This window comes from Eretmochelys imbricata, chromosome 1, assembly GCF_965152235.1.
Source record: "Eretmochelys imbricata isolate rEreImb1 chromosome 1, rEreImb1.hap1, whole genome shotgun sequence".
NCBI classification, from domain to species: Eukaryota; Metazoa; Chordata; order Testudines; family Cheloniidae; genus Eretmochelys; species Eretmochelys imbricata.
The window spans coordinates 278,079,795-278,103,069 of record NC_135572.1 but is presented as its reverse complement, the minus strand read 5'-3'; the positions used below and the strand labels follow the sequence as shown (position 1 = coordinate 278,103,069).

At 41.8% G+C, this 23,275-nt stretch overlaps 1 protein-coding gene across 2 annotated transcripts in view; it reads left to right on the top strand.

The window, feature by feature from the left end:
• The first annotated feature begins 10,461 nt into the window (after positions 1–10,461).
• NUDT4 (nudix hydrolase 4) overlaps positions 10,462–23,275 on the top strand; it is a 54,308-nt gene continuing 41,494 nt past the window's right edge. For both annotated transcript variants that reach the window (XM_077832383.1, XM_077832375.1), the window contains exon 1: positions 10,462–10,765. In XM_077832383.1, coding sequence (XP_077688509.1) covers positions 10,667–10,765 — 99 coding nt within the window. In that variant the 5' untranslated portion in view covers positions 10,462–10,666. The remainder of the gene's footprint in view (positions 10,766–23,275) is intronic.

The following is a 23,275-nucleotide window of genomic DNA, read 5'->3' as shown; positions in this document are numbered from 1 at the left end:
CTTTATCCAGTGTATTGTAGTCAACCACCCAGTACATTTCCATTCCAAAAATAACCACAGACTTCTCTGCTTAAACAAAAGAAAGCGCCCCTCTTTGTTAGGAAAAACCTTACATATTAGATTTCTATAACCTCATATCAGAGAGAAGTTCAAATGCCCTGCCCATTGCCTGGCTACACAAACATATCAACATAAATATAACAAATAAACAAAACCACCTAAGCTGTAGGGCTTGATTATCAGGTCTAGCCAAGTAGATTCTCCAAGCTTCCTAGAGAAAAGGAAAGAAATTTGCTCAAGCAATCTTTTGTCACTGGTCTGTGTATCCTTTCTCAGCTCCTCTATTAATAAGAATAGCACCATTGCCTTTCTAGCCAGAATGACCTTCCAGGGGAGGAAGCTCAACAGGGAAGTTCTCTGCAACTGGGGGCCCAACCTGGATGGGACAGGTCTTTATTTTGATATTGCTGGCAGGTTTTACAGAGCAAGGTTGGCTTCAGACCCTGCCTCCAAAGAGACTATTAATCTCTTCCTGCCCTGGTCTGGGGTAGGGTTCATTCACCCCACCAGAAGAATTTTCTTGTAATGGTGCTTCCTTCTACAAGTTTTCTTGTACGGGGGTACAGGCTGGCACAGGGACACATCTGCATGCTTCACGGCTCCGCTTGGTATTATGTCTTTTGAGAGGATGTAAAAAACTCAATAGCTAATGCTAGACACAAGACTGGTGTCATTAGAAGAAGCACATTTGGTGCCCAGCTCATTGATTGGTTTCTGTTCTAAATCATACTATATTGTACAAAATTCTGGAAATCCAAACTATGAGTGCATTACTGGTGTAAATTTGTGTCGGAGATTGGTGCTCTGGAGCATGAGGGACAATCTTCAACAAAAAGAGGGCTAATTTCCCTGTCTGATCCATTCGGTCACTGGAGCCCTATCATATAAGTTTTTGGCATTGTGTCCTGCCCAAAAGGATTATGTATGTACCAGCATTTTCTACATTTCCATATTTTGAGGCGTACTTTCTTCCCTCCCTCCCCCCGCATTACCTGTTTAGAGCAGGATTATCCCTTACCCTATGCACCTGCATAGGAGAGTAAGGGGCATAAAATTAATCCTGAGTGTGAACTACCTACATCATGGGTCACAGTATGGGATGGGTCGCAGTATGGGTCCACTGAGCTGCTACAATGGTACTAATGGTTTTTCAGACTGAACATGAATCTGCAAAATACTGGATTCATATCAGGAAATGTTACTAAATTAGTAATACAATACACCAAAAACACCTATTCCCCACCGCTGATCCTTCCCTACATGCTCACTGTGCTAGGGATTGGAACACAGCTATTACATCAGCTCTACACCAGCTTGGGAGGCCTCCTATACAGGGGATATTGCTGGGGACTGTTTCTCCCCTTTCAAGGCCCATTTATGTCGTCGGCAGAGTACAAAGGGGCCATAAGGTAAATAACAATGAGGCCCATTACTCACCAAAATATTTTTCAGTATTTATCCAGTTGTTTTATGGATAAATAGCATCTGAAGTATCTTGTGACATTTTTAAGAGAGTAGCTATCTTCACAGGAATTCAATGATTATAATTTTCAGTAACAGAATCACAGAACTATCACCCAGGCCGTTTGACCTGCCTCTCAATAACAAATTGGCTGGAGATATGATTATCAACAACTGCAATGGTTCAGCCTGAAAAAAGGTGATGATATGCATATTGGAAGTTCAATCCACATATCTGGTAAACCTGTACATTTGAATTAAAAAAAAAAATTTTCTAGTATATTAGATTCAAGAAAACAGATTGTACATCTGGGGCTAAGGAACATAGGACCTAGTATTAAAAACTGCTTTAATGGGGAGTAATAGTTGGAAATAAATATTTACTAGTTTCCTATGTTGCATGTTAATTAAAGAAGCATGTGTGTGTTTCTTGGTAGGCTTCTCTGATGGCAGTGGCATTTACAAAGGTTGTAAGTCTAATGTTGGCACATTCATAACTGGTGAAAGCATCATAGAGATTCTCTATTTACATTGAAAATAGATTGGCATTTCTCCTGATCACTTCATCAGGGCTAACAAAAAGTGGCATTATTAAATCTCAGAAGAAACATCACCCATTTCATTTGTAACTTGGGAAAGGTGAACTGTGTTAAAATAAGAACCTAGCTAATGAATCTTTGCTCTTCCCTCACTCTGAACCTTTTTTTTTAAGATAAAGAAGATACAGTTAAGGCTATGTCCTGGCATAGAAAAGGAGATAAAAGTTCTGCAATATGACTGTCTAGTTGACCTTCCCATTCCTGATCACTACAATTCTTGGTAAATTTTATTGATATGATTACAGGGCAGCCTCTTTACTGGGTTGTGATGCAGCTGAATTAGGATATAGTATTCTCTGAGGCATTCAGTGTGCTCCAAAGAGGTTGTTTACCTCTGGACTATAGCATTTCTGTGGCAGTCTAACTGATGACATACCAAAAAGGGTTATAATCATGAAGGAACAAATGGCAATTTAGCATGAAGACAGTTAAAAACAATGAGATCTAATTAATCTGACTCACTGATTTGAGAACAAAGTTGGGCTTTCTCTGTTTTCAGGATAAATGGTAAACAAATGACTAAAGCACCTTCAACACAAATATCTTATTTGTATTAATCATAATAAAATACATGAGTGCAAAATATATTTTTTTCTGGTATCAATTCCCAGAACACAGTTATTAAACCCTGCAGTTTCTAATCTGGGCAATAAATGTAGGTCAAGGAAATCAGAAAACCTACGTCTGTAAATTTTTAAACCATTTCTTCAATCTCAAGGAAGAAAAGGTTTGCTCGTAGTCACACCAAGGTAAACTTTGCTTCACTCAAGATTTTAGTTAAAACTAGTTGGAGATCTATTTTTGTTTGATTACCAAGGCTTTTTGAACCTTTGTTACATCATCATTACATATAACATTGTGTAAACTAGTTCTAAATAAATTTGAATTCAAGGTGTCCAATTTTACTTTATAACCAAATCATTATGTTATTGTATGAGCTCCAAACAGAGACACTTTAATAAAATATTATTCTGAATCACTATGAAGTTGAAATACAAGTGACAGATACTGTGACTGCATGGTAATATACAATGTATAACCATTATTTACTTTATTTCTTTTAAAATATGCCATAAGGGCTCCACATTACAGCTACTGGTTTAAAATTCTAAAGTTTAATGATATGTAATTCTAAATAACATGGCCTTTTTACAATTACAAGACCATAAAATGGTCAAAACTTGTAAATTTAAAAAAATAGACTTTAAAGATTACAAAATCTATAATAATTTCAGATTTCCATCCGTAATGGAAGCCACATCACTCCAGACATTTAAAACTAGACCATGATGTTCAAAAATCATGACTCAGGCTCCTCAAAACTGTGTAATTTTAAAAAAAGAAATGTGTTCTTACTTCCCTTCTGTTTTTTGAATCTTTAGTATATGCTTGGGTCACATTTTCAAGCTTTTTTCCACAACTAGAAGGGTTAGAAACTTTTAAATGAAAGCCTAATCACATGCCTCTCGAAACTAAGGCTTCTGGGAAAACACAAAAACAATGAGACTCATGATTAAATCATAAGAATTGGCAACACTGACTGGACAAAACACAGAAGAATATACTGTTGCTGCTTTAGAAAGGATATGGACTAGATGAGGTAATAGGTCTTTTCCATCTCTAGCTACTATGAATCTAAAGTTTAAAAGGAATTACACACATTGTTATTCTGCTTCTCTGAATGCATCATCTTGCAGGATTCTTATTCCTGGCTCTTATCTCATCAATACAATATTAATGGAACTACCTAATTTTTAAAGTTTTTTGACTCTGAAGGGCAGGGAGTTCTCCTGCTGGCATAGGTAACGCAGCTCCCCAAGAGGTGGTAGCTAGGTCAATGGAAGAATTCTTCCGTCAACCTAGCCAAATCTATACCGGAGCTAGGTCACCTTAACTACGTCTCTCGGGTGTGAATTTTTCACACCCCTGAGCAACATAACTAGGTTGACCTAAATTTTAGGTGTAGACCAGGCCTAAGAAACCTGCAAGATTATCTTTTTAGAAAAGCAGAATGACTCAGGTCCCTTTTAGAGTAACAGCCATGTTAGTCTGTATTTGCAAAAAGAAAAGGAGTACTTGTGGCACCTTAGAGACTAACCAATTTATTTGAGCATAAGCTTTCGTGAGCTACAGCTCACTTCATCGGATGCATACTGTGGAAAGTGTAGAAGATCTTTTTATATACACACACAGCATGAAAAAATACCTCCTCCCACCCCACTCTCCTGCTGGTAATAGCTTATCTAAAGTGATCACTCTCCTTACAATGTGTATGATAATCAAGTTGGGCCATTTCCAGCACAAATCCAGGTTTTCTCACCCCCCCCCGCCCACCACACACACAAACCCACTCTCCTGCTGGTAATAGCTTATCTAAAGTGACCACTCTCCTTACAATGTGTACCTGAGTAATTACGTTGAACATAGTGGGACTACTCATGTATCTGAAGTTAAATACCTTATTGAATTGGGGTAGGGGACAAAAGTAAGGGCTTGGCTACTCTCACATTTTATAGCGCTCTAACTTGCTGGCTCAGGGGTATGAAAAATCACCCCCCTGAGTGCAGCAAGTCACAGCCTTTAAAGCGCCAGTGTAAACAGGCTCTGGCACTGGGAGCTGCGCTCCCAGCGCTCAGAGCTAATTCCCTCATGGAGGTGGATTACCAGGAGCACTGGGGGAGCTCTCTCCCAGCGCTTGCGTGCGACCACACTCACACTTCAAAGCGCTGCCATGGGAGTACTCCCGCTACAGCGCTTTGAAATTTCCAGTGTAGCCAGGCCCTAAAGTTACCATCTGAGGAGGATTCCAACTCCTGGAGCTCAAGGGGTGTCCCAAAAGAACATGTGAGCACAACTGCTATGCTAACAGTCTATACAGGAAAACTTTTTACATATACACAGAAAGAGACTATGTACACGCTATGGTTATCTATATTATATTAAAAAACTATGTAAAGAGAATGTTATGGTTGCCGAGTCAATGAATGGGTAATTACTCAATATTTCTTTCTATTCTCCTCATTCAACACGTAGACACAGGCAGGCTTGTCTCCACTACAGAGCCGTTGGGGTAGAGCTATGCCAGCAAAGCCTCCTGATGGAGATGCAGCAAATGCTGGCAAAGGAGTACTTCTACCCATGTAGCTATCCCACCTCATTGATTCCAAGGCCAGAAGGACCATTGTGATTATCTAGTCTGACCTCCTATATAACACAGGCCATAGAACTTCCCCAAAATAATGCCTAGATCATATATTTCAGAAAAACATCCAATCTTGATTTTAAAATTGTCAGTGATGGCTAATGTTAGCTATGCAGACAAAGGCACTCTTCTGTTAGTATAGTTGGGTATCTACTCTAGGGGTTCTACTGGCATAGATATGTTGCTTAGGGGGTGTGAATTTTTCTCCTAGCTGCCATAGCTATGCTGGCAAAACTTTGTAGGGTAGACACAGCCCTTATTTACCACAGACCTTCAAACCCTGCACTGAATACAAAACTAATTACCTCATGGGAATTTCTAAGGTGCTTTCACTATAGTATCTGAGTACTTCACAAATATTGATGAATTTATCTTCACAATGCCCCTGTAAGGTGAGGTGGTTTTAACACCCATCCATACCCTTTTACAGTGGGAGAATGGAGACACAGAGAGATTGTCTGTCAAAACTGTCAAAGTATGCACTAAACTTGGATAGACAGCTTAAGACATCTAAGGCTCTGATTTTCCAGAGTACTTACCATTTTAATAGGACATTATATGCTCAAAATACAGTGTCAATTGACTTCAGGTGAAGTTGTGAGTGCTCAGCACTTCTGCAAATCTGACCTCCAGGTGTTTCACGTTCAACACTCTGAAAATGAGCAACACACAATTAGTGGCTAACTGTGAAAATTTTGGCTCAACTTGTTAAGACTAGTATTCTCGTAGGAACTCTGTTGCAGAGGCAGGGATAGAGTCCAATTCTCCAGGCTTGCATTCAGCAGCTTTTGCAACAAATGATAAAGGGGTACTAGAGCCAACAACCTTATTCACTACACAGTCCTGATTCATACCCAGCGTAGGTCCATCCTGTGCACTGAGTGTGCAAAAAATAGCACACAATCATGTAATTAAATACTGAATCATAGTGCATGCTGCACAAGCAACCTTAATGCTGGTATTTTCCAACTTTTGAGTCTTTGACTTTGCAAACTTAATGTTATTTTAATGTTTTATTTGTTTATTTTGGGTGTACTTTCCTAAGTTTCTTAGAAAACAAACTGAAAAAACAGAAATCTGATCATGTGGATCCCAAACTTAAGTCATCAGCAGGGTTTGGACCTTTAGATTCACAGCATAGATTTCTGCCAAGGGAGCTAACAGAGTAACTGATAGTAGTCCTAGGCTGTTATTCTCTTCATGCCCCTGCCACTAAAGCAGTGGTTCTCAACCAGGGGTCTGTGTATCCAGCTACTTTGCACTAAGAGATATAAAATGGCTGAAATGGAACCAAGACTCAATCTATCTATTTTAGGGTTTTATACTTCTGCCCATCACTGTAGTAGCCAAACACCTTCCACATAAAATCAATAACAATACAGTAGTCCCCATGGGAGTTCATGCAGTTGCTAGTTCTTTCCCCTTTTGGGGGTAAAAACCTCCATTTCAGGTAAGTTTTTGTTTGCTTGTTTTTAGGGATTATGGAGTAGAAGAAGGTGTCAGTACAGTGAGTGTAAAATTCTTATGGTGACTTTTTCAAAGATGAAGGTTTTGCAACATTTCATGAAGACAGTCAATCTGCACTGCCTGATTTCCTCTGCAAATTCAGTGCAGAGCCAGACTGCCTTGATTAAAAATGTTTTGTTCTGAGTTCTCATATGCTTCATCCTGGACTTTGTGATCTTCATTGGACCAGAAGAATGCAGCTGTAAGGCCAAATCCTAATAGTAATGCTATGTAAATGTGTAGAGAGAGCAGCATGAAGCTGTTTTGAAGATGTCTGTGTAAAGAACTTCCTTGGGTTACAGAGTAACAGCCGTGTTAGTCTGTATTCACAAAAAGAAAAGGAGTACTTGTGGCACCTTAGAGACTAACCAATTTATTTGAGCATGAGCATACATCTGATGAAGTGAGCTGTAGCTCATGAAAGCTCATGCTCAAATAAATTGGTTAGTCTCTAAGGTGCCACAAGTACTCCTTTCCTTGGGTTAGGCAATGATGGTCTTGTCTCAAATCAAGTGAGTGAGCCTGATGATTTTAGCAGCTGATTCAGGATTTTTGAGTACTTGAGATTGACAATATTGTGCCACTCACAGCAAATTGTTCAGATCTTCCCACTTCCTTCTACATACTTTGATCAAAGTGAAATAGTTAATGCTGACATTTAAATTACCACTAACAGGCATCTATATTAACACCCATCCAGATGACTGGTCAGCTCACACTTCTCTGAAGTATTAAATCAGCACAGTATTACTAGAAAGGGTTTGCCTGTATAACTGTATTGATAACTCCTCCTTTTGTGTAGATGCATGGGCTATACTAGTTCCCCAAAGAAAACTTAACTGGCAAAAGCATTTTGCTGGTACAACTGCATCTACACGAGGGCTTTTGACTGTATAAATATGTCATAAAAAACACACACCATAAGAGACATTACTGGCCAAAGTTTATAGAGTAGATCAGGTCTCAGATACAACCAATGGCATGATGTTTCCGTGAGTTTGCAGAATTGTAATAATTGAGGTTGGTCTACAGCCAGAACTTGCCCCAGTTTAACTAAAATCAGATTTCAAATTGATTTAGGGCTTGTCTACATGGGGAAGTTATACTGGCGTAAGGTAGGGTATGAATTTAAAGTTCTATAGTTATAGTGGTATATCTCCCTGCCTGAACACTCTTATTCTGGAATCAGGCTATGCTAGACTACGGATTTTACAATGGCACAGCTGTACTGCTACAGCTGTGTCGCTGTAAGGTCTCCTATGTAGCTACTTTATGCCAGGAGGAAAAAGCTCTCCTGCCAGCAAAATTAAACCTAAGAAGCAGAGGTAGTTATGTTGGCAGGAGAGCATCTCCCGCCGACATAGTGCTGTCCACACCGGCACTTTTGTCAGTGAAACTTTTGTTGATCGGGGGATGTTTTTTTCACACCCCTGACTGACAAAAGTTTTACCAACAAAAGTGCTAGTGTAGCTTAAGTCTAGTTTCAGAGTAACAGCCGTGTTAGTCTGTATTCGCAAAAAGAAAAGGAGTAGAAAAGAAAAGAAAAGAAAAGGAGTACTTGTGGCACCTTAGAGACTAACCAGTTTATTTGAGCATGAGCTTTCGTGAGCTACAGCTCAGCTCTGATGAAGTGAGCTGTAGCTCACGAAAGCTCATGCTCAAATAAACTGGTTAGTCTCTAAGGTGCCACAAGTACTCCTTTTCTTAAGTCTAGTGCCTTTTTCCAGTTTAGCTTATGTCACTTTGAAAGTGTTTTAAACTAAGGGCTTGTCTACACTTAAAATGCCGCAGCTCCACCACTTTAGCACTTCAGTGAACTTTCCTATCGACCTAGCACTTGATCTTAGCCAAAAGGCCGAGAAGCCCCTAGTCTACACCGGGGCTTAGACCAGTTTAACTGCATCACTTGGGTGTGGATTTTTCACACCTGGGAACAACATAGTTATATTGACTTAATTTCCTAGTGTAGACCAGGCCTTGGAGCATGGCTACACTTGGAGATGTAGAAAGCTTTGAGTTAAACCAGCCTTTGTAGAGCACAGTAGGGAAGGCGCTGCAGTCTGTCCACATTTGCGGCACTTACAGCGGCATTGGGAGTGGTGCATTATGGGCAGCTATCCTAGCATCCAAGTGGCTGCAAGGTGCTTTTCAAATGGGGGTGATGGTGGAGTGTGACAGGGAGTGTGTTGTGTGGATGTGAGGGGAGAGAGAGTGGGTTTTTGGGGGGCTGAGAGCATGTCAGCATGTCATCCTGTAAGTTCAGACCCCCCTCATTCCCCCGCCTCGCTCTCTCACACACAGCATTCCACAGTAATAGTTGCTTTGTCTCGGAGGAGACAAGCAGCTGGCTGTCAGAAACAGAGCTTTCAGCGGGCATTTCCGCATTCCTACAGCTGATTCCAAACAATGACAAGAGTGGCCTCTTGATTTAAGGGGATTATGGGACATTTCCAGAGGCTGATCAGAGCGCAGTAAAGCAACACCTCTTTCACACTGGCGCTGCGCGGCTCTCCAGCGGGGGTGCAGCAAACGTTATTCCACTCGCCAAGGTGGAGTACCAGGAGTGCTGTAGCCGCGGAGTCAGAGCGCTCTACGTGTCTTGCCAGTGCGAACGGGTAGTGAGGTAGTGCACCCAGGGCTCCTTTATTGAGCTGTAACTCGCAAGTGTAGCCAAGCCCTTAGCCAAAAAAGCCATGCTTATTCCAGAATAAGAGTGTTCACATGAGAGAGTTATACCAGTATAGCAATTTAACTACTGGTATAACTGGAAAAACCTTGTGTAGACAAACCCTTAGTTATTCCCGTGCAAACCCTTAAATGGGCAGCCTGACATCAGTTTGCCGGACTTATCTTTTTTAGGCCTGGTCTATGCTTAAAACTTTTGCCAGCGTAGCTAAGACAGTCGGAGCATGATCAACCCCAGTCAACACAACCCTGCTAGCAAAAGCCCTAGCACCCACAAAGTTATATTGGCAAAAAGAGCCCTCCCCCCAACACAGCTCCTTGCATGCCAGGAACTTGCACAGGAGTGAATCTACAGCTCAGGGGTGCTGAGAGCCATTGACCCAAACCGTAAACCATGTATATGATGGAAACTACTTCAAGCCAAGGGGTGCAGGAGCATCCCTGCTTCCAGCACTTATGCTATAGCTAAACCACTAAGTAGACCCGGCCTACCGGTTGACTAAGCAGAGAGAAGGATGGGCCACATCCACCAGTGCCTCGGTCCCTGCTCTGCACTCAGGACACCATCCAGTGACGGACTGGCCTCTCCCTCCAGCTGCCACTCATCGCTTCCAGCCAGCGCTACTACGCCCCGCCCTGTGCTCCCGTCCCCTTCCCTTCCCTTCCCTTGCGCTCCAGCTCCGCTCGCCTCCCTCCGCCTCGCCAGCCCCGCCCGCCTCTGAGCTCCCTCCCCCTTCTCTCTCTCTCTCACGCGCGCGCGCTCCGCTCCCCCGCCCCTCGCCGGGCCTGGCGGCGCCTGCGCAGTGCGGCGGGGAGGCGGTGGCGCGCGGGGGGCCGCGCGGGCGCAGGAATGTGCGTTACAGTTAAATAGTGGGCGCAGGGGCTGCCGCCGCGGCGCTCGGAGCTGGGCAGCGCAGGGAGGCGGCGGTGGCGAGCCGTTAGGCTAGGCAGGGCAGGGCAACGGGTGGGCTCCATGGCGCGGCTCCCTAGGCGGTAGCAGCAGCGGTGGCGCCGGCGCCTCGCTCCTGGGAGAGACGCTTCCCCGCCGGGACCGAGCGGAGCTTGGCCGCGGCCGGTGCCGGGCGGAGCGGGGCCGCGTCTGCCGGGCGCGCCGGGGCTTGGGGCGGGCGGCGGCCGGGGCACCTCCGCCTCTATGATGAAGCTGAAGCCGAACCAAACGCGGACCTACGACCGGGAGGGCTTCAAGAAGCGGGCGGCGTGTCTGTGCTTCCGCAGCGAGCGAGAGGACGAGGTGAGCGGCCCGGGGCAGCGGCGGGGCAGGGCCGTGAGCTGGGCACTGGGGTGGGGCGGGGTCCGGGGCTGGTTCCCCGCGCCGGAGCCAGGCTGCGGGGCTCCCATCGCCCGTCCCCGCCGCTCCCTTTGTCCCGCGCGGGGTGTCGGGGGAAGGGGCTGTTCCGTGGGGAGTCCCGCTCTCTTTCCACTTCCCTGGCCCCGGGGCAGGGTAGCGGCAGCCGCATGGCTGGGTGCGAGACGCTGTCCCTCCCAGGCTCCGCGGCGCTTGCCTGAGGCCCGATCGGATCGCTTTGCGGTCTAGGGCGCCGGTCCTAGCGCGGCGCTTCGCCTTGGCGAGCCCGGGGCGCTGGGAGGCGGGCGGCCGGCGCTGGGAGGCTGGCGGCCAGCTCCGGGTTTCAGACAGAACATGTCCCGGTGACGCTGTGAAGAAAGGTTGCGGGGGGGGCGGGGCGGGGTGTCTCAGACCTCTCGGCTGTGGTACGGTGAATGGGGGCTAAAAGCCGTCTGTTCACATCACTGGTTCCGCGCATGTGGCAACAGCGGCATCATCTCGGCATAACCCGTGCGCATCGCCCTGCCGGGCGTCTCGTTCCACTTGCGCACCCGTCGGGCTCCAGCACGCGAAGACATGTCTCTCTTTCAAAGTATAACGTAGCGAAACATCACTTCGATTACTTTCTTTCATGTGTTTCAACTTCATTATTTCGGGGGACAGATATTTGGGACTGTCACCATTTTATAATCAACAAACCCAGCGTGTAAAGCGGAGTGCTGACAGATAGGCGGCACCAGCTGTGATTTGTGGCCAGAATCGTTATAGTGGGCGAAAACGGTTTCTCTGAATCTATTGTTTTTTAGTTTGTAGGCTATTTAGAATTATGACTTGACTGTACAGCAGTCTTCGTGCTGACGTTAACCAGAACATGATTAGCTTACAATAACTTCTTAAATGCTGACTTTCTCTTAATTAAATGTATATTCATTATTTGCACTTTTTTTTACCAAACATTTGATAACGGGATTTGTAATTTAACAGATTGTACTGCATATATTTGAAGATGAGGCATGCTTGGTGTGTGACAACATAGTGTTATGATGAATTTGGGATAAACCTGATTGTGCCCTTCTCATGAATTTGTGTAGTTGTCTTGGATTTTTACTTGTCATTGAAAGAACTTTGAGTCTTTAGCACAGAGTTTTGTGGAGAATGAACACTTTACAGTTTAAAAATATTGCATAGACATTTTCTACATTGCACTGAATTTTAGAGGAAAGTTGAAATGGTGAATTTAGATGTGAGCAGGGTCTTATGTTGCAGCAAATATAGGCGGCAACAAAGTTCTGTACCCTTAATCAAGGTCAATTGCACAGGCAGTCATTTAAGAACTTTTTTTGATGGTTGCATTGCACAATGTAATTAGACATTATCTGTGACTTGGAAGCATGAACACTAGGAACTTGAGTTACTATTGTTTTTAAATAACTAAAATGGTCATGAAACTTATCTACCAGAAATTTAAGACTTGGATGTCCCCCCCCCTTCATCTGCATATGGGAAGATGTCTTTTCTAAAGACACCATCTTGCAGGTTTCTTATTCCTAGGACATGGCACCTTAGTTTGAGACAGCAGAAGTTCCTTATCAGAGTATCGACCCTTGAGGTCTGCAATAGCTGGGGAGACTATCCTAACTTCTGGACATTCCACTCAATTCCTCCTTTACCATGGTTTGTAAAGGAGCAACCTGCAAGAGACTATGCCCTGGTCCACACTACAAACTTGTCAGTGTAACTGTGTTGCTCAAGGGTGTGAAAAATCCACACCCCTGGGGAATGCAGTTATACTAACCAAACTCTCAGTGTAGATAGTGCTCGTGCTTTCTCTGGTTGGTCGCATCTTCACTAAGTGCTACAGCAGCATTGTAGGTGTAGACAAGCTCTATGTCTCCTCAGCTATTGCACCACCTTTTCTTTGGATCCCGGCAGCACTTCAGGTGTTCTGGCACACTTCAGTGCTTCTGCAGTTGTTTTTCTCAAATTTGAGTGCCTAGCTCAGTACTCAGGAACTGCTGGTTTTTGCCTTTCTTGGTGCCCAAACAACTGTTTTGTTCAGCACTGTTACAGCTTTCTTGTCTCACTGAATCAGAAAAAGAAAAGGAGTACTTGTGGCACCTTAGAGACTAACCAATTTATTTGAGCATAAGCTTTCATGAGCTACAGCTCACTTCATCAGGTGCATACTGTGGAAACTGAATCAGGTGACATTAGCCAGTTGTAGGTGTTTAATTGCAGTGTAGACAACCTGTTTTTTCACAGCCCAGAGCAACAAAAGTTTTGCTGACATAAGTGCTGCTGTAGACATGGCCTTAGTTTAGGTGTTCAGAAATATACTGTTTCTTTACATTCCACATACTCCTTTCCACCCAGACAACTCCATTGAACAGCTAGTCATTTGTTGAATTAACTCTTAAGTCACATGAACTATATCATGTAACCTCAATAGAAGGTATGAAAAAGCAGTAACTTAAAATTCTTAATTTCATTAGATTCTTTGTGTTCCTCAAACCTCTTGTTAGGCTCCTGGTGTATGTTCATCACTTGTTCGTATTACTTAGCCTAGTGCTTTCAGGAACACTTGGGGTGTACTCTCTAGTATAGCCTCCCCAGTTTGCTTTTGAGATGGGGCTTGCCAAGTGCTGTAGTAAATTCCAAACAATTAGCTGCTGTAATTAGAGTTCATCCATATCTGCATGTAGCATGCATTAACCTCTTTTTGGTACTGTCCAGGACACCCTGAGAGTGTACACTTTTTTAAATGTGATGCAGTCAGATTGTAAATTAAATCTTTTATGTACCATATTCAAGGCTGGCAAACTCCCCAAACCAGAAGTGTATAGAAAGATGCACAGGTTATCTATTTTGACTTACGTTGAATGTCAATACATTTCTTAAAAGCAATGTTGTTGCCTATGTAGCATCATATATAAAAGCATTTACTGTATAGCATAATATAAAAGCTCAAAGAAGCAACTAGCATGTACATGTAGTGAATGTTTGCCTCCTTTTGTATTGTAGCTCCTTATTGATCTCTGTATTCTTTTTTGTGGGGAACTTAATAAAATAGAAGGATCTCCTGCCTGATTTCGTCTGAGCTGTTTCGAACAATGTCTCCTTATTAGTAGGATCACTTTTTCTTCTGTACAGGCCTGGATTGAATGAACTTTCCAAATGGTTAGCTTTGATGTAAAAATCTGTCTGGCTTCTGTGCATTTGAAAGACCAGTTCTGTTCATGTTGCATCCCTGCAGACTGGAGTTACTTAGGATATGTCTGCCCTAGGAAAAAAGGTGTAGTTTTAAAACTTTATCTGATTGAATTAGGGTTTACCTGAGCTGTGTTTAAAAACACAAATGTCTTCTGTACACTAAGATTTTAATATTTAGCTAATACATGTTAAAAATGCATTCTTTTGCCTAGAAAACGTGGCCACATACCCTGTCTTGATTATGGGAGAGTGTTTTTAAAAATTAGCTAATCTGACATTAAGGTGTCATATGCGCTGTTGCGTCCGTGTTGGTCTCAGGATATTAGCGACACAAGGTTCAATAAAAGATATTTCCTTACCCATCTTGTCTCATCAAGATGTCATGTTTAACTTAATTTTAAAAAAGTGACCTTGTTTTTAAAACCACCATTTCCCCCAGTAAATAAAAGTCCTAACTGAGTGTCTGAAATGTGCTTTAGGCAGTATATAATACCTAAATCTGGGGGCATAGGGCTTTTGACTGGAACATATTCTGCTCTCAACTGTCAGAGTAGAATTTGTTCACAGGTATATTGCAAAGTTTTTGTTCAGTGGAGTTTTCTATTAGTGCTGGCTTGACAGAGGATGGTCTTGGTTTTGTAGTGTTCTATAATGTTGATATTAGGCCAGTTTGACGTGTTAAGTTTTTGATTTCTTTGGACCTAAAGAATTTTGGAGCCACTCTCTAAATTTAAATACTAATAAAATCAAATACCTAGAAGCAAAACCTCTCCTCTGCAAAAATGTAATGTGCTCTTCTAGGTATCTTAATGCCAAGACAGGTCAGTGATATTTAATTGGTCCGTCCTAAAGCAGTGAAATTATTTTACGCATAACTGAATGATTCTCAAAGGTATGGAACTTCTTCCTACTTCTGCAAAGGAAATATTGACATGCTGATCCGTAAACCATACTCCTTCCCCACTAACTACAAGCGGCGGTAAGCACAACACAAAGAGGAAAAATGGCTCTTGCAAAGAGCCCAAAGTGATTGTGATACTGAATTACCAGTAAAAACCATATTCTGCTGCAGTTTGGGCTCATTATTCAAGCTCAAGTGAGATCCTATTTAGTATGGCTGTGGTGTGCATTTAAGGTGAGGGAGGTCTTTGCATAGTGATCTAAGTCTGTCATTTAATTTTCTCAACCAATTTTCAGTAGAGTATAGATCTGTCTAGCTTAATCATACAAAGACGGTCCTGTTCAAGCTCTTGGGTATTAACATATGTAAAGGAACTTGAGTTCATGTCACCTGTAAGTAATGTTGGCCACACCACCCTGTTATGGTGGTGGGGCCTTTCAGCACTATAATTAAAAAAAAAAAAAAAAAAAAAAATCGGGGAACCTGGTTACAACAGTTTGTACTCAGGATGGATTTAAGATTGTAACAAAATTGGGCAACTAGAGTACAGCTTGGGGTACAACTGTAGGACTAGTAGGATCATGTGATCACAGGTACAAAGATAGTGAAAGTGATTAAATGAAAGGATATTTTTATTTATTGAACACTAATTTAACTTAAATGCTTTACAAATAATTGGGAATGTGTCTGTCAACATTCCTGAATCATCAGTTAAGGAGAGCGCAACTTCACAATTTGGAACCTCCAACAAAGTTAGGCTAAACTGCCATGTTTTGTTTCCAAGGGTGGATGGGTGTGGGGTGTGTATAAAGGGGGAAGGTGGTGCAACCGGAAGAGTTTGAGACCTTTCTGGCCTTCATACAACATAAGGGCAAACTCTTTTTTTCCTTTAGAGGTCACCTTTCAATGCAGCAGCTGCATGCTGATTACTCCACATTGTTTAATCTCACTTTAATACGGTCTAAAATGCAGGTAAACTTTCAATTTAAAGTTTTGATAACTATAACAATGAAAATGTAGCTAATGAAGTTACAAACTTAATGAAATATTTGTAAAAAAGTGACTTTTTAGCCCATTCACAAATACAGCTACTTAGTGTTGTCTGAGTTAAGAGCGGCACCTTTTAGCATTTCATGTTAAATCACATCAACCAAAAAGACTGCTTTGCAGTTGTGTCATAGTAACATTATTATGAATTTAGCATGGCAACCAGTCTGTGGCACTTTACATGGAACTGAAGAAAACAATGCCCCCAAACTTTAAGTAAAACTTAAATACCTTACCTTCTTTGCCACTAGCAAACAGGAAGCTTTCCCTGAAAAATGGGGTGGACCAATGCTATCAGGTTGTGCATCTAAGGTTTTATTAAGTAGCATTTCACATATATTGATGTCTTAGGGCAGTGGTTCTCAACCTTTCCAGACTACAGTACTCCTTTCAGGAGTCTGATTTGTTTTGTGTACCCCCAAGTTTCATCTCACTTAAACTACTTGCATACAAAATCAGACATAAAAATGCAAAAGCATCACAGCACACTTACAGAAAAATTGCTTACTTTCTCACTTTCTGTGTATGAAATTTTAGCTTGTACTGACTTTGCTAGCTTGTACTGACTTTTATGTAGCCTGTTGTAAAACGAGGCAAATATCTAGATGAATTGATATACCCCGTGGAAGACTGCTGCATGCCCCAGGGGTATGTGTACCCCTGGTTGAGAACCACGGTCTTAGGGCTTGCCTATGTGGGAACATTTACTGGCATAACTATACTGTTGTAATTATCAGTATAACTTCCCATATGGACAGTTATTGCAGAATAAGAGTGCTTTTTTCCAATTTAGTTTGTTGCGAAGAGGAAAAAGGCTCTCTGGAGCAAGTGTGGTGACCAGAGTTACACTGATAACTAAGTTATGCCAATAAATTCCCCATATAGACAATTCCTGAGGAATCAACCGCATTTAAAGTGCTACTTAAAGCTGCACAGCCTGATAGCTTTGGTCCTTACCAGTCTTCAGGGAAAGCTTCAGTTTTAAAGTTTCATTGCAGTCTTCTGCAGACTGCAGTTTTCTGGAGTCCAAGCTGAAATAGTAATATTATGGACCCATGGTAAGCTCAGTTACAGAAGAGAAACTGAGAAACTATTTTAGAATTACAGGATTCTTAAAGACAGAGCAAGGAAATATCTAATAGTATTTTAACTTAACTAGAGAAGCAGGCTTAACAGAATTCTTAAGTCCAAAACCCCATATACATCACTTCTTGAAAATGTGATAAACCCTTTGAACAAAATACCACCAGAAGCTGTAAAAGCATCTACTGTGACATGCAGTCAAGAACACAAGCTTTTCTATGCTCTGTGATATGGGGCGTATGTGTATTACAGGTATATTATAAGTTACTATTATAGTTAAGGCTTCACTATACTTCCCATTATAAACTTTAACCACACAAGCTGAAATTTTCCATGATGAAAAGGAGTACTTGTGGCACCTTAGACTAACAAATTTATTTGAGCATAAGCTTTCGTGAGCTACAGCTCACTTCATTGGATGCATTCAGTGGTTTATTTATTCTCAAATTTTGTTAGTCTCTAAGGTGCCACAAGTACTCCTTTTTGCACATACAGACTAACATGGCTGCTACTCTGAAACCTGTCATTTCCATGATGGTTATCCATCTTGGATTTATTTAAAAAAAAAAAAAATCATCTGAAGTGGCTTCTTGGTTTTTGAGAGTAGGGGAAAAACGTTTGGCCCATATTAAACAACATTTTCAACCATTTTGTTGAGGAGCTCTAGCTTTGGAGCAGAAACTTGAAATCTGGCATAGGAGTTGCCCTGTGCAAATTTGACCAAGTTTCATCAAGTTACAAGATTGTGCAAACTTAGATTTTTCGGATACTCAGAATAGCTAGGTTAGTAGTAACAATTCTCCAAATATTCTGTCTGCACTGAGTAGGGTTATGCATTTGACAAGTCAGATACTGTCAAATGTCAAAAATGGTGTAGTAATTTAAAGCACTAATTTATTAAAATAGTAATAAAAGAATAAGTTATGGTTTCCAGTAACCTTTGCCTTAGATACTTAGGCCTAATTCCAAAAAACAAGTTAAGTTATTTTAACTCAGAAAAATGGGATAGGGAAATGAAGTTCTAAAAAAAACCCTACCTTTTAGCAATGTTAGGTTAGCACTTAAATGCTAAAGTTTTTCAAACTAAACAGTTACAAAAGATGTATGAAATTAAACAAATGCATATCAACTGAGACATTTTTAAATGCAGTTATGATAGGTAGGTAGCCTACCAAATTTTCAAGGAGCTAATGGCTATGCATCTATTCTTTTTGTTGAGGGACGAAGTTTAATGACTGAACTCTTCTCCCTCCCCCCACTCTGAGTTAATTTCTGTATGTTTGTCGAGTCAGTTTAGATTGTAAGCTCTTCGGGGCAGGGACCATGTCTGTTTAATGGGCTTTGTAAACTGCCATGTACAGTAGAACCTCAAAGTTACAAACACCTTGGGAATGGAGGTTCGTAACTCTGAATAAACCAGTATGGTGGTTCTTTTAAAAGTTTACAACTGACCATTGACTTAATACAGCTTTGTAATTTTACTATGAAGAAAAGTGTCTTTCCCTTTATTTTTTTAGTAGTTTACGTTTAACACCATACTGAACCATATTTGCTTTTTTGTCTCTGCTGCTGCCTGATTGTGTACTTCTGGTTCCAAATGCAGCATGTGGTTGACTGGTCAGTTTGTAACTCTTGTGTTCCGAACTGAGGTTCTACTGTACATTGATGGCCTAGTATACAAATAAGGATAGTGTTTGTTGTAGAAGATTCTAGCCAATTAAGATGCTCAACTTTCAGTTAATTCATCTTGCTAGCAGGTGGCAACCAAAAAGGCAGGCTGCTGCCTACATTAGGACTTCCTTGCAGGAGTATTTACTGATACCTGATTATGGTCAAATTGACCAGCTTGCCAGGCCTAGCACTGAGCATGAGTTATCCCCTCTCAACACCTGTGTGCTGTCCAAACTGCACGTGCCATCCCCATAGAGTGATTGAGCATTCCTAGGGCTGAGCAGGACTTACCCTGCAATTGCTTTTTCTAGCTGTTGTGGGTCACTATGGCAATAAACACTGGAATTGAGAGAAGGGAAACGCTCCTGTCTTTCAGTAGTCCTCCTGACATGCAGTCAGAGAGGAGGAGGCGGCGGTGGCAGCAGGTTGAGGAACAGGGTGGATAGAAGAAATGTGTGGGGGAGAAATTGTGGGGCAAGAGCTGCCCAGGAGGAGATGTGTGAGGGAGAGGATACAGATGAGTCTCTAACCACTAGGACATTCCCCCTTCAGAACCTGATGAAACTGAACAAATTATTCTTGAGTATAAACACACCTTTGCTATCCAGCAAATAGTAGTGAAACCCACTTGTGAAGTGTCTCCATCCCCCTCTAGTGGCTAGTCACATGGAATAACTGGCAGTAGACTGCTATTTTCTATTAGCTAAAGTGGTAGAGGACTGTGCTCTGGATCTAAAGATCCCAGACCTGCTGATTCCACTGTTTGGGGATGGTTATGGTTCTACAAGACTGGATTTTTTTTGTTAACCTTTTAAAAACTGTATCCAAGGAACTTGAGTGGTAAGGTTCCAAAGACAAGCACTCAAAAATTAGGATATGACAGTATTCTGGTACAAGAGTATGCGCAAGGCAACTTTGATTTTGGCATTTTCTAACTTGGAGTGGCTGACTTTGCAACCTTACAATTTTTAAGTAGATTTTGAATATTATATATAGCTTTATTACATAACATGTTATTCCAGAACATGAGGTGTTGTATCTTAAGCATTTTATTACAAGCCAAGAGATCAAAAGAGCCCAAAAGAAACATGCAATAATGTTTCCTTCAGTTTCTAAAGACTAGTCCAGAACTTTTATAGCTGCGTCTTGAGTTTCTTCCCAGAGTTTTTTAAATCCTCCTGTTTTTCTAATAGAGCTTTCTGCATAATGAAAGCCCCATGATGCTACATGTTCTGTCAATTGGTATATACCTGTGACTTTTGGTTAACCACAGCTGTGCTAGGCAGCTTCCAATTGCTTCTTATAACCAGGAGATTGCTAGCAGCTTCTCTTCCTCCTTGAATGCAGGGTACAACTATTTCTGTACTTCAGATACGGGTAAAAACTTGCTCAGTAAGACCTACTGGGAGACCAGCTTTTGCCTCCCTGCTGCCACACTGGCTAACTTATCTTCTGTGGCAGGTGTAAGAGATTAACTTTCTCTCAGCTTCTGGGAGAAGTTAAATTTAGAGGTGGGTGTAGCTAGCTAACCTATCCGAATCACCTTCTTTTCACAAAGAAAGAATCTCCAAAGAGGGAACTGGTCATCAAGGCAAAACCTCCCCAGGCTTTTGGGAAAGGGGACCAAAATTTGGGTCAGGGAGCCCAAATAAGTGATAGTATGGCAAGAAATCGAATTCCATTTTATACAATTTGAGAGCCTTCCTTCATGGACAAGAAGAGAAATTCCTCAAGCTGTGACCATGTCAAATAAGTGTTGCATTGTGTTCTGAACCTAGTGAGATTTTGATGTAGAACTCCAGGAACTGTCGAAAGCCATGTGTTAAAGTTTGCTTTCTTGCTTGCATTCATCTCATCATTTGTAGTTGACAGCTCCATTGTTTCACTAAAACAGAATTGGTAACGATTATGTAGAGGAAAGCCTTCGGCTAGCATTTCACAGGTTGCCCCAGGTTATCAGAACCTGGAATTTCATTCTCTAACGAGCAGAGCAGTGGGGGAATGGGTTCTTGGCAACTTGTGCTGCTGGGTTGGTGAGCTGCTGTACTCTGAACAGTTGGAGCTTTTCAGTGCTTTCATTAAGTCACAAATGCGTGGATCACTGTGGTCAAATCAGTCTGATGGGGTGGGATGCATCTTCTAGCCAGCTATAGGTGGCAGGTGGTGTTAGTAGCTGTAGTTAGTCTGATATCGAGAGCTAGTGAGGAGTTGAGTCCAAAATTGCATGTTGCCTTCATTGGAGGAAGTGAGCTCTCTATGGAGATTGTATATGTGGTGAGTTCTCCAAAGCACTTCCTTCTCCCCATCAGCATAACCTATTATCTCCCACTTCGTTTTCAGCCAGTTATTTATTCTGGGGCAGATAATACTCTGCTGGGAGATGGTGCTGGTTTTTATATTGGTAAGAACTAGGTGCCAGTGAATTGGTGACACATCCCATAGGGTCTCATGAATGTCCCAGTAGCTTCATGTTTAATAGGATAAGGGGGAGTATTTTGCATTGTGGAACTTCACACGTGAGGATCCTAGGTGTGGTGTAGTCATTTCTTCATGCTCTGAACCCAGAGGATCATGAAGAGTTGCAGATTTTTGTGCTCATTCATTCAATACTGGTACATCTCTTGAGGCAGGACAGATATATTTGGTGACTGACTGTATCAAATGAGAAATCCAGCAGTATGTCTGCCCATTGAAAGATGAAGTCATTCATTGGCACAATAAATACTGTTTGTCCTGTGTCCTGGATGAAACTTACTTGTCAATATTCTGGGTCCTTTTTAGTTAACAAATTAGAAGTGACTGTTAGCACCTCTATTGGCTTGCTCACAAATGTGGTCACTGAGTAGCATGTGATAATTTCTTAAGTGTTCGCCATGTCTTTGCCTGGTTCAATTACACTTCCTCCTTCAAAGAAGGTGCTAATTACTTATGGTAGGGGTCCCAGATATTACTGACTGTTCCACTAGCCATGAAGAGTATGGAACTTGCAGGATTTCCTCATCCATGAATGGACCGGATTCTTGGATGGAGATACTCTTATGGTCTTACGTTGCAAAATTAGAATGAACTGAATGAGATCTGTGCCTTAAGATTTTTCTCTTGGGGGGGGTGTGTGTGTGTGTGTGTGTGTGTTAATATTTTTGGATATTTAATCTAGTTAATATTGCCTCACATTACACACTTCACAAAACTTTCCAGGACAAATGGGAGTGGGAGGAGGGGTGTGAGCCAGACAAAAGCTTCAAAGTGAGTACTGCTGACTTGTAACCAATGACCTTCACACTTGTGGGTTTCCTTACTGTACCTATAATTGTGAAGTCTATTTGGTAATCTTAACATGCATTTGTGTCCATTTCTCGAAGGGTATGTTCACTCTATAAACAATCCATCATACAAACACAATTTAGTGCTAACTGTTCAGGTCAATGGTAAAATCAAACATTTTATACAGTAGTGTAAAAATGCATGGCTTTATGCTAAGCTTCCAGTCAGGGCAAGCAGCCTGATTTATCCTCTACTAGTAAACTAGAATTTGTTTTCAGTCCTTAACTAAACAATAAATGCTGATTAAAACCATTCCACTAAGCGCTGAATGATTTAATGTAATAGTCATCACTATTACTAGTTGCTTTCACATAAGAGAGCTTTAAACTAGGAATTTGGGGGAGATGGTTGGGAGATGTCCAGGTAATCTCCACGCTGGATTTTAACATTGAGAGGGAAGAAAACAAAGTAAGAAAGGATACAGCCGTGGGTAGGAGAATGGACATAAGGACAAAGGGCAGTGTGGCAACCAGTCTAATAGGTCATACTGGCTGTAGAATGTCAGTGCCTAATTGGGTAAAGAATGTGAGCGAGGCCAAACAGCAAAAATTAAGATGTTTGTACACCAATGCAAGGAGCCTAGGTAACAAAATGGAGGAACTAGAGCTACTGGTGCAGGAAGTGAAAATGGATATTATAGGGATAACAGAAACCTGAAATAGTAGTGAAATAGTAGTCATGACTGGACTACAGGTATTGAAGGGTATGTGCTGTTTAGGAAAGACAGAAATAAAAGATAAAGGTGGTGGAATAGCATTATATATCAGTGATGAGGTAGAATGTAAAGAAATAAGAAGCGATGGAATGGATAAGACAGTCTGTCTGGGCAAAAATCACATTGGGGAAGAAAACTACTGGAGCCTGACCTGGGATAGTGCTTGGGGTGTGCTATAGACCGCTGGGATCTAATTTGGATATGGATAGAGCCCTCTTTAATGTTTTTAATGAAGTAAATACTAATGGAAACTGCATGATGATGGGAGACTTTAACTTCCCAGATATAGACTGGAGGACAAGTGCTAGTAATAGGGCTCAGATTTTCCTAGATGCGATAGCTGATGGATTCCTTCATCAAGTAGTTGCTGAACCGACAAGAGGGGGATGCCATTTTAGATTTGGTTTTGGTGAGTAGTGAGGACCTCATAGAAGAAATGGTTGTAGGGGACAACCTTGGTTCAAGTGATCATGAGCTAATTCAGTTCAAACTAAATGGAAGGATA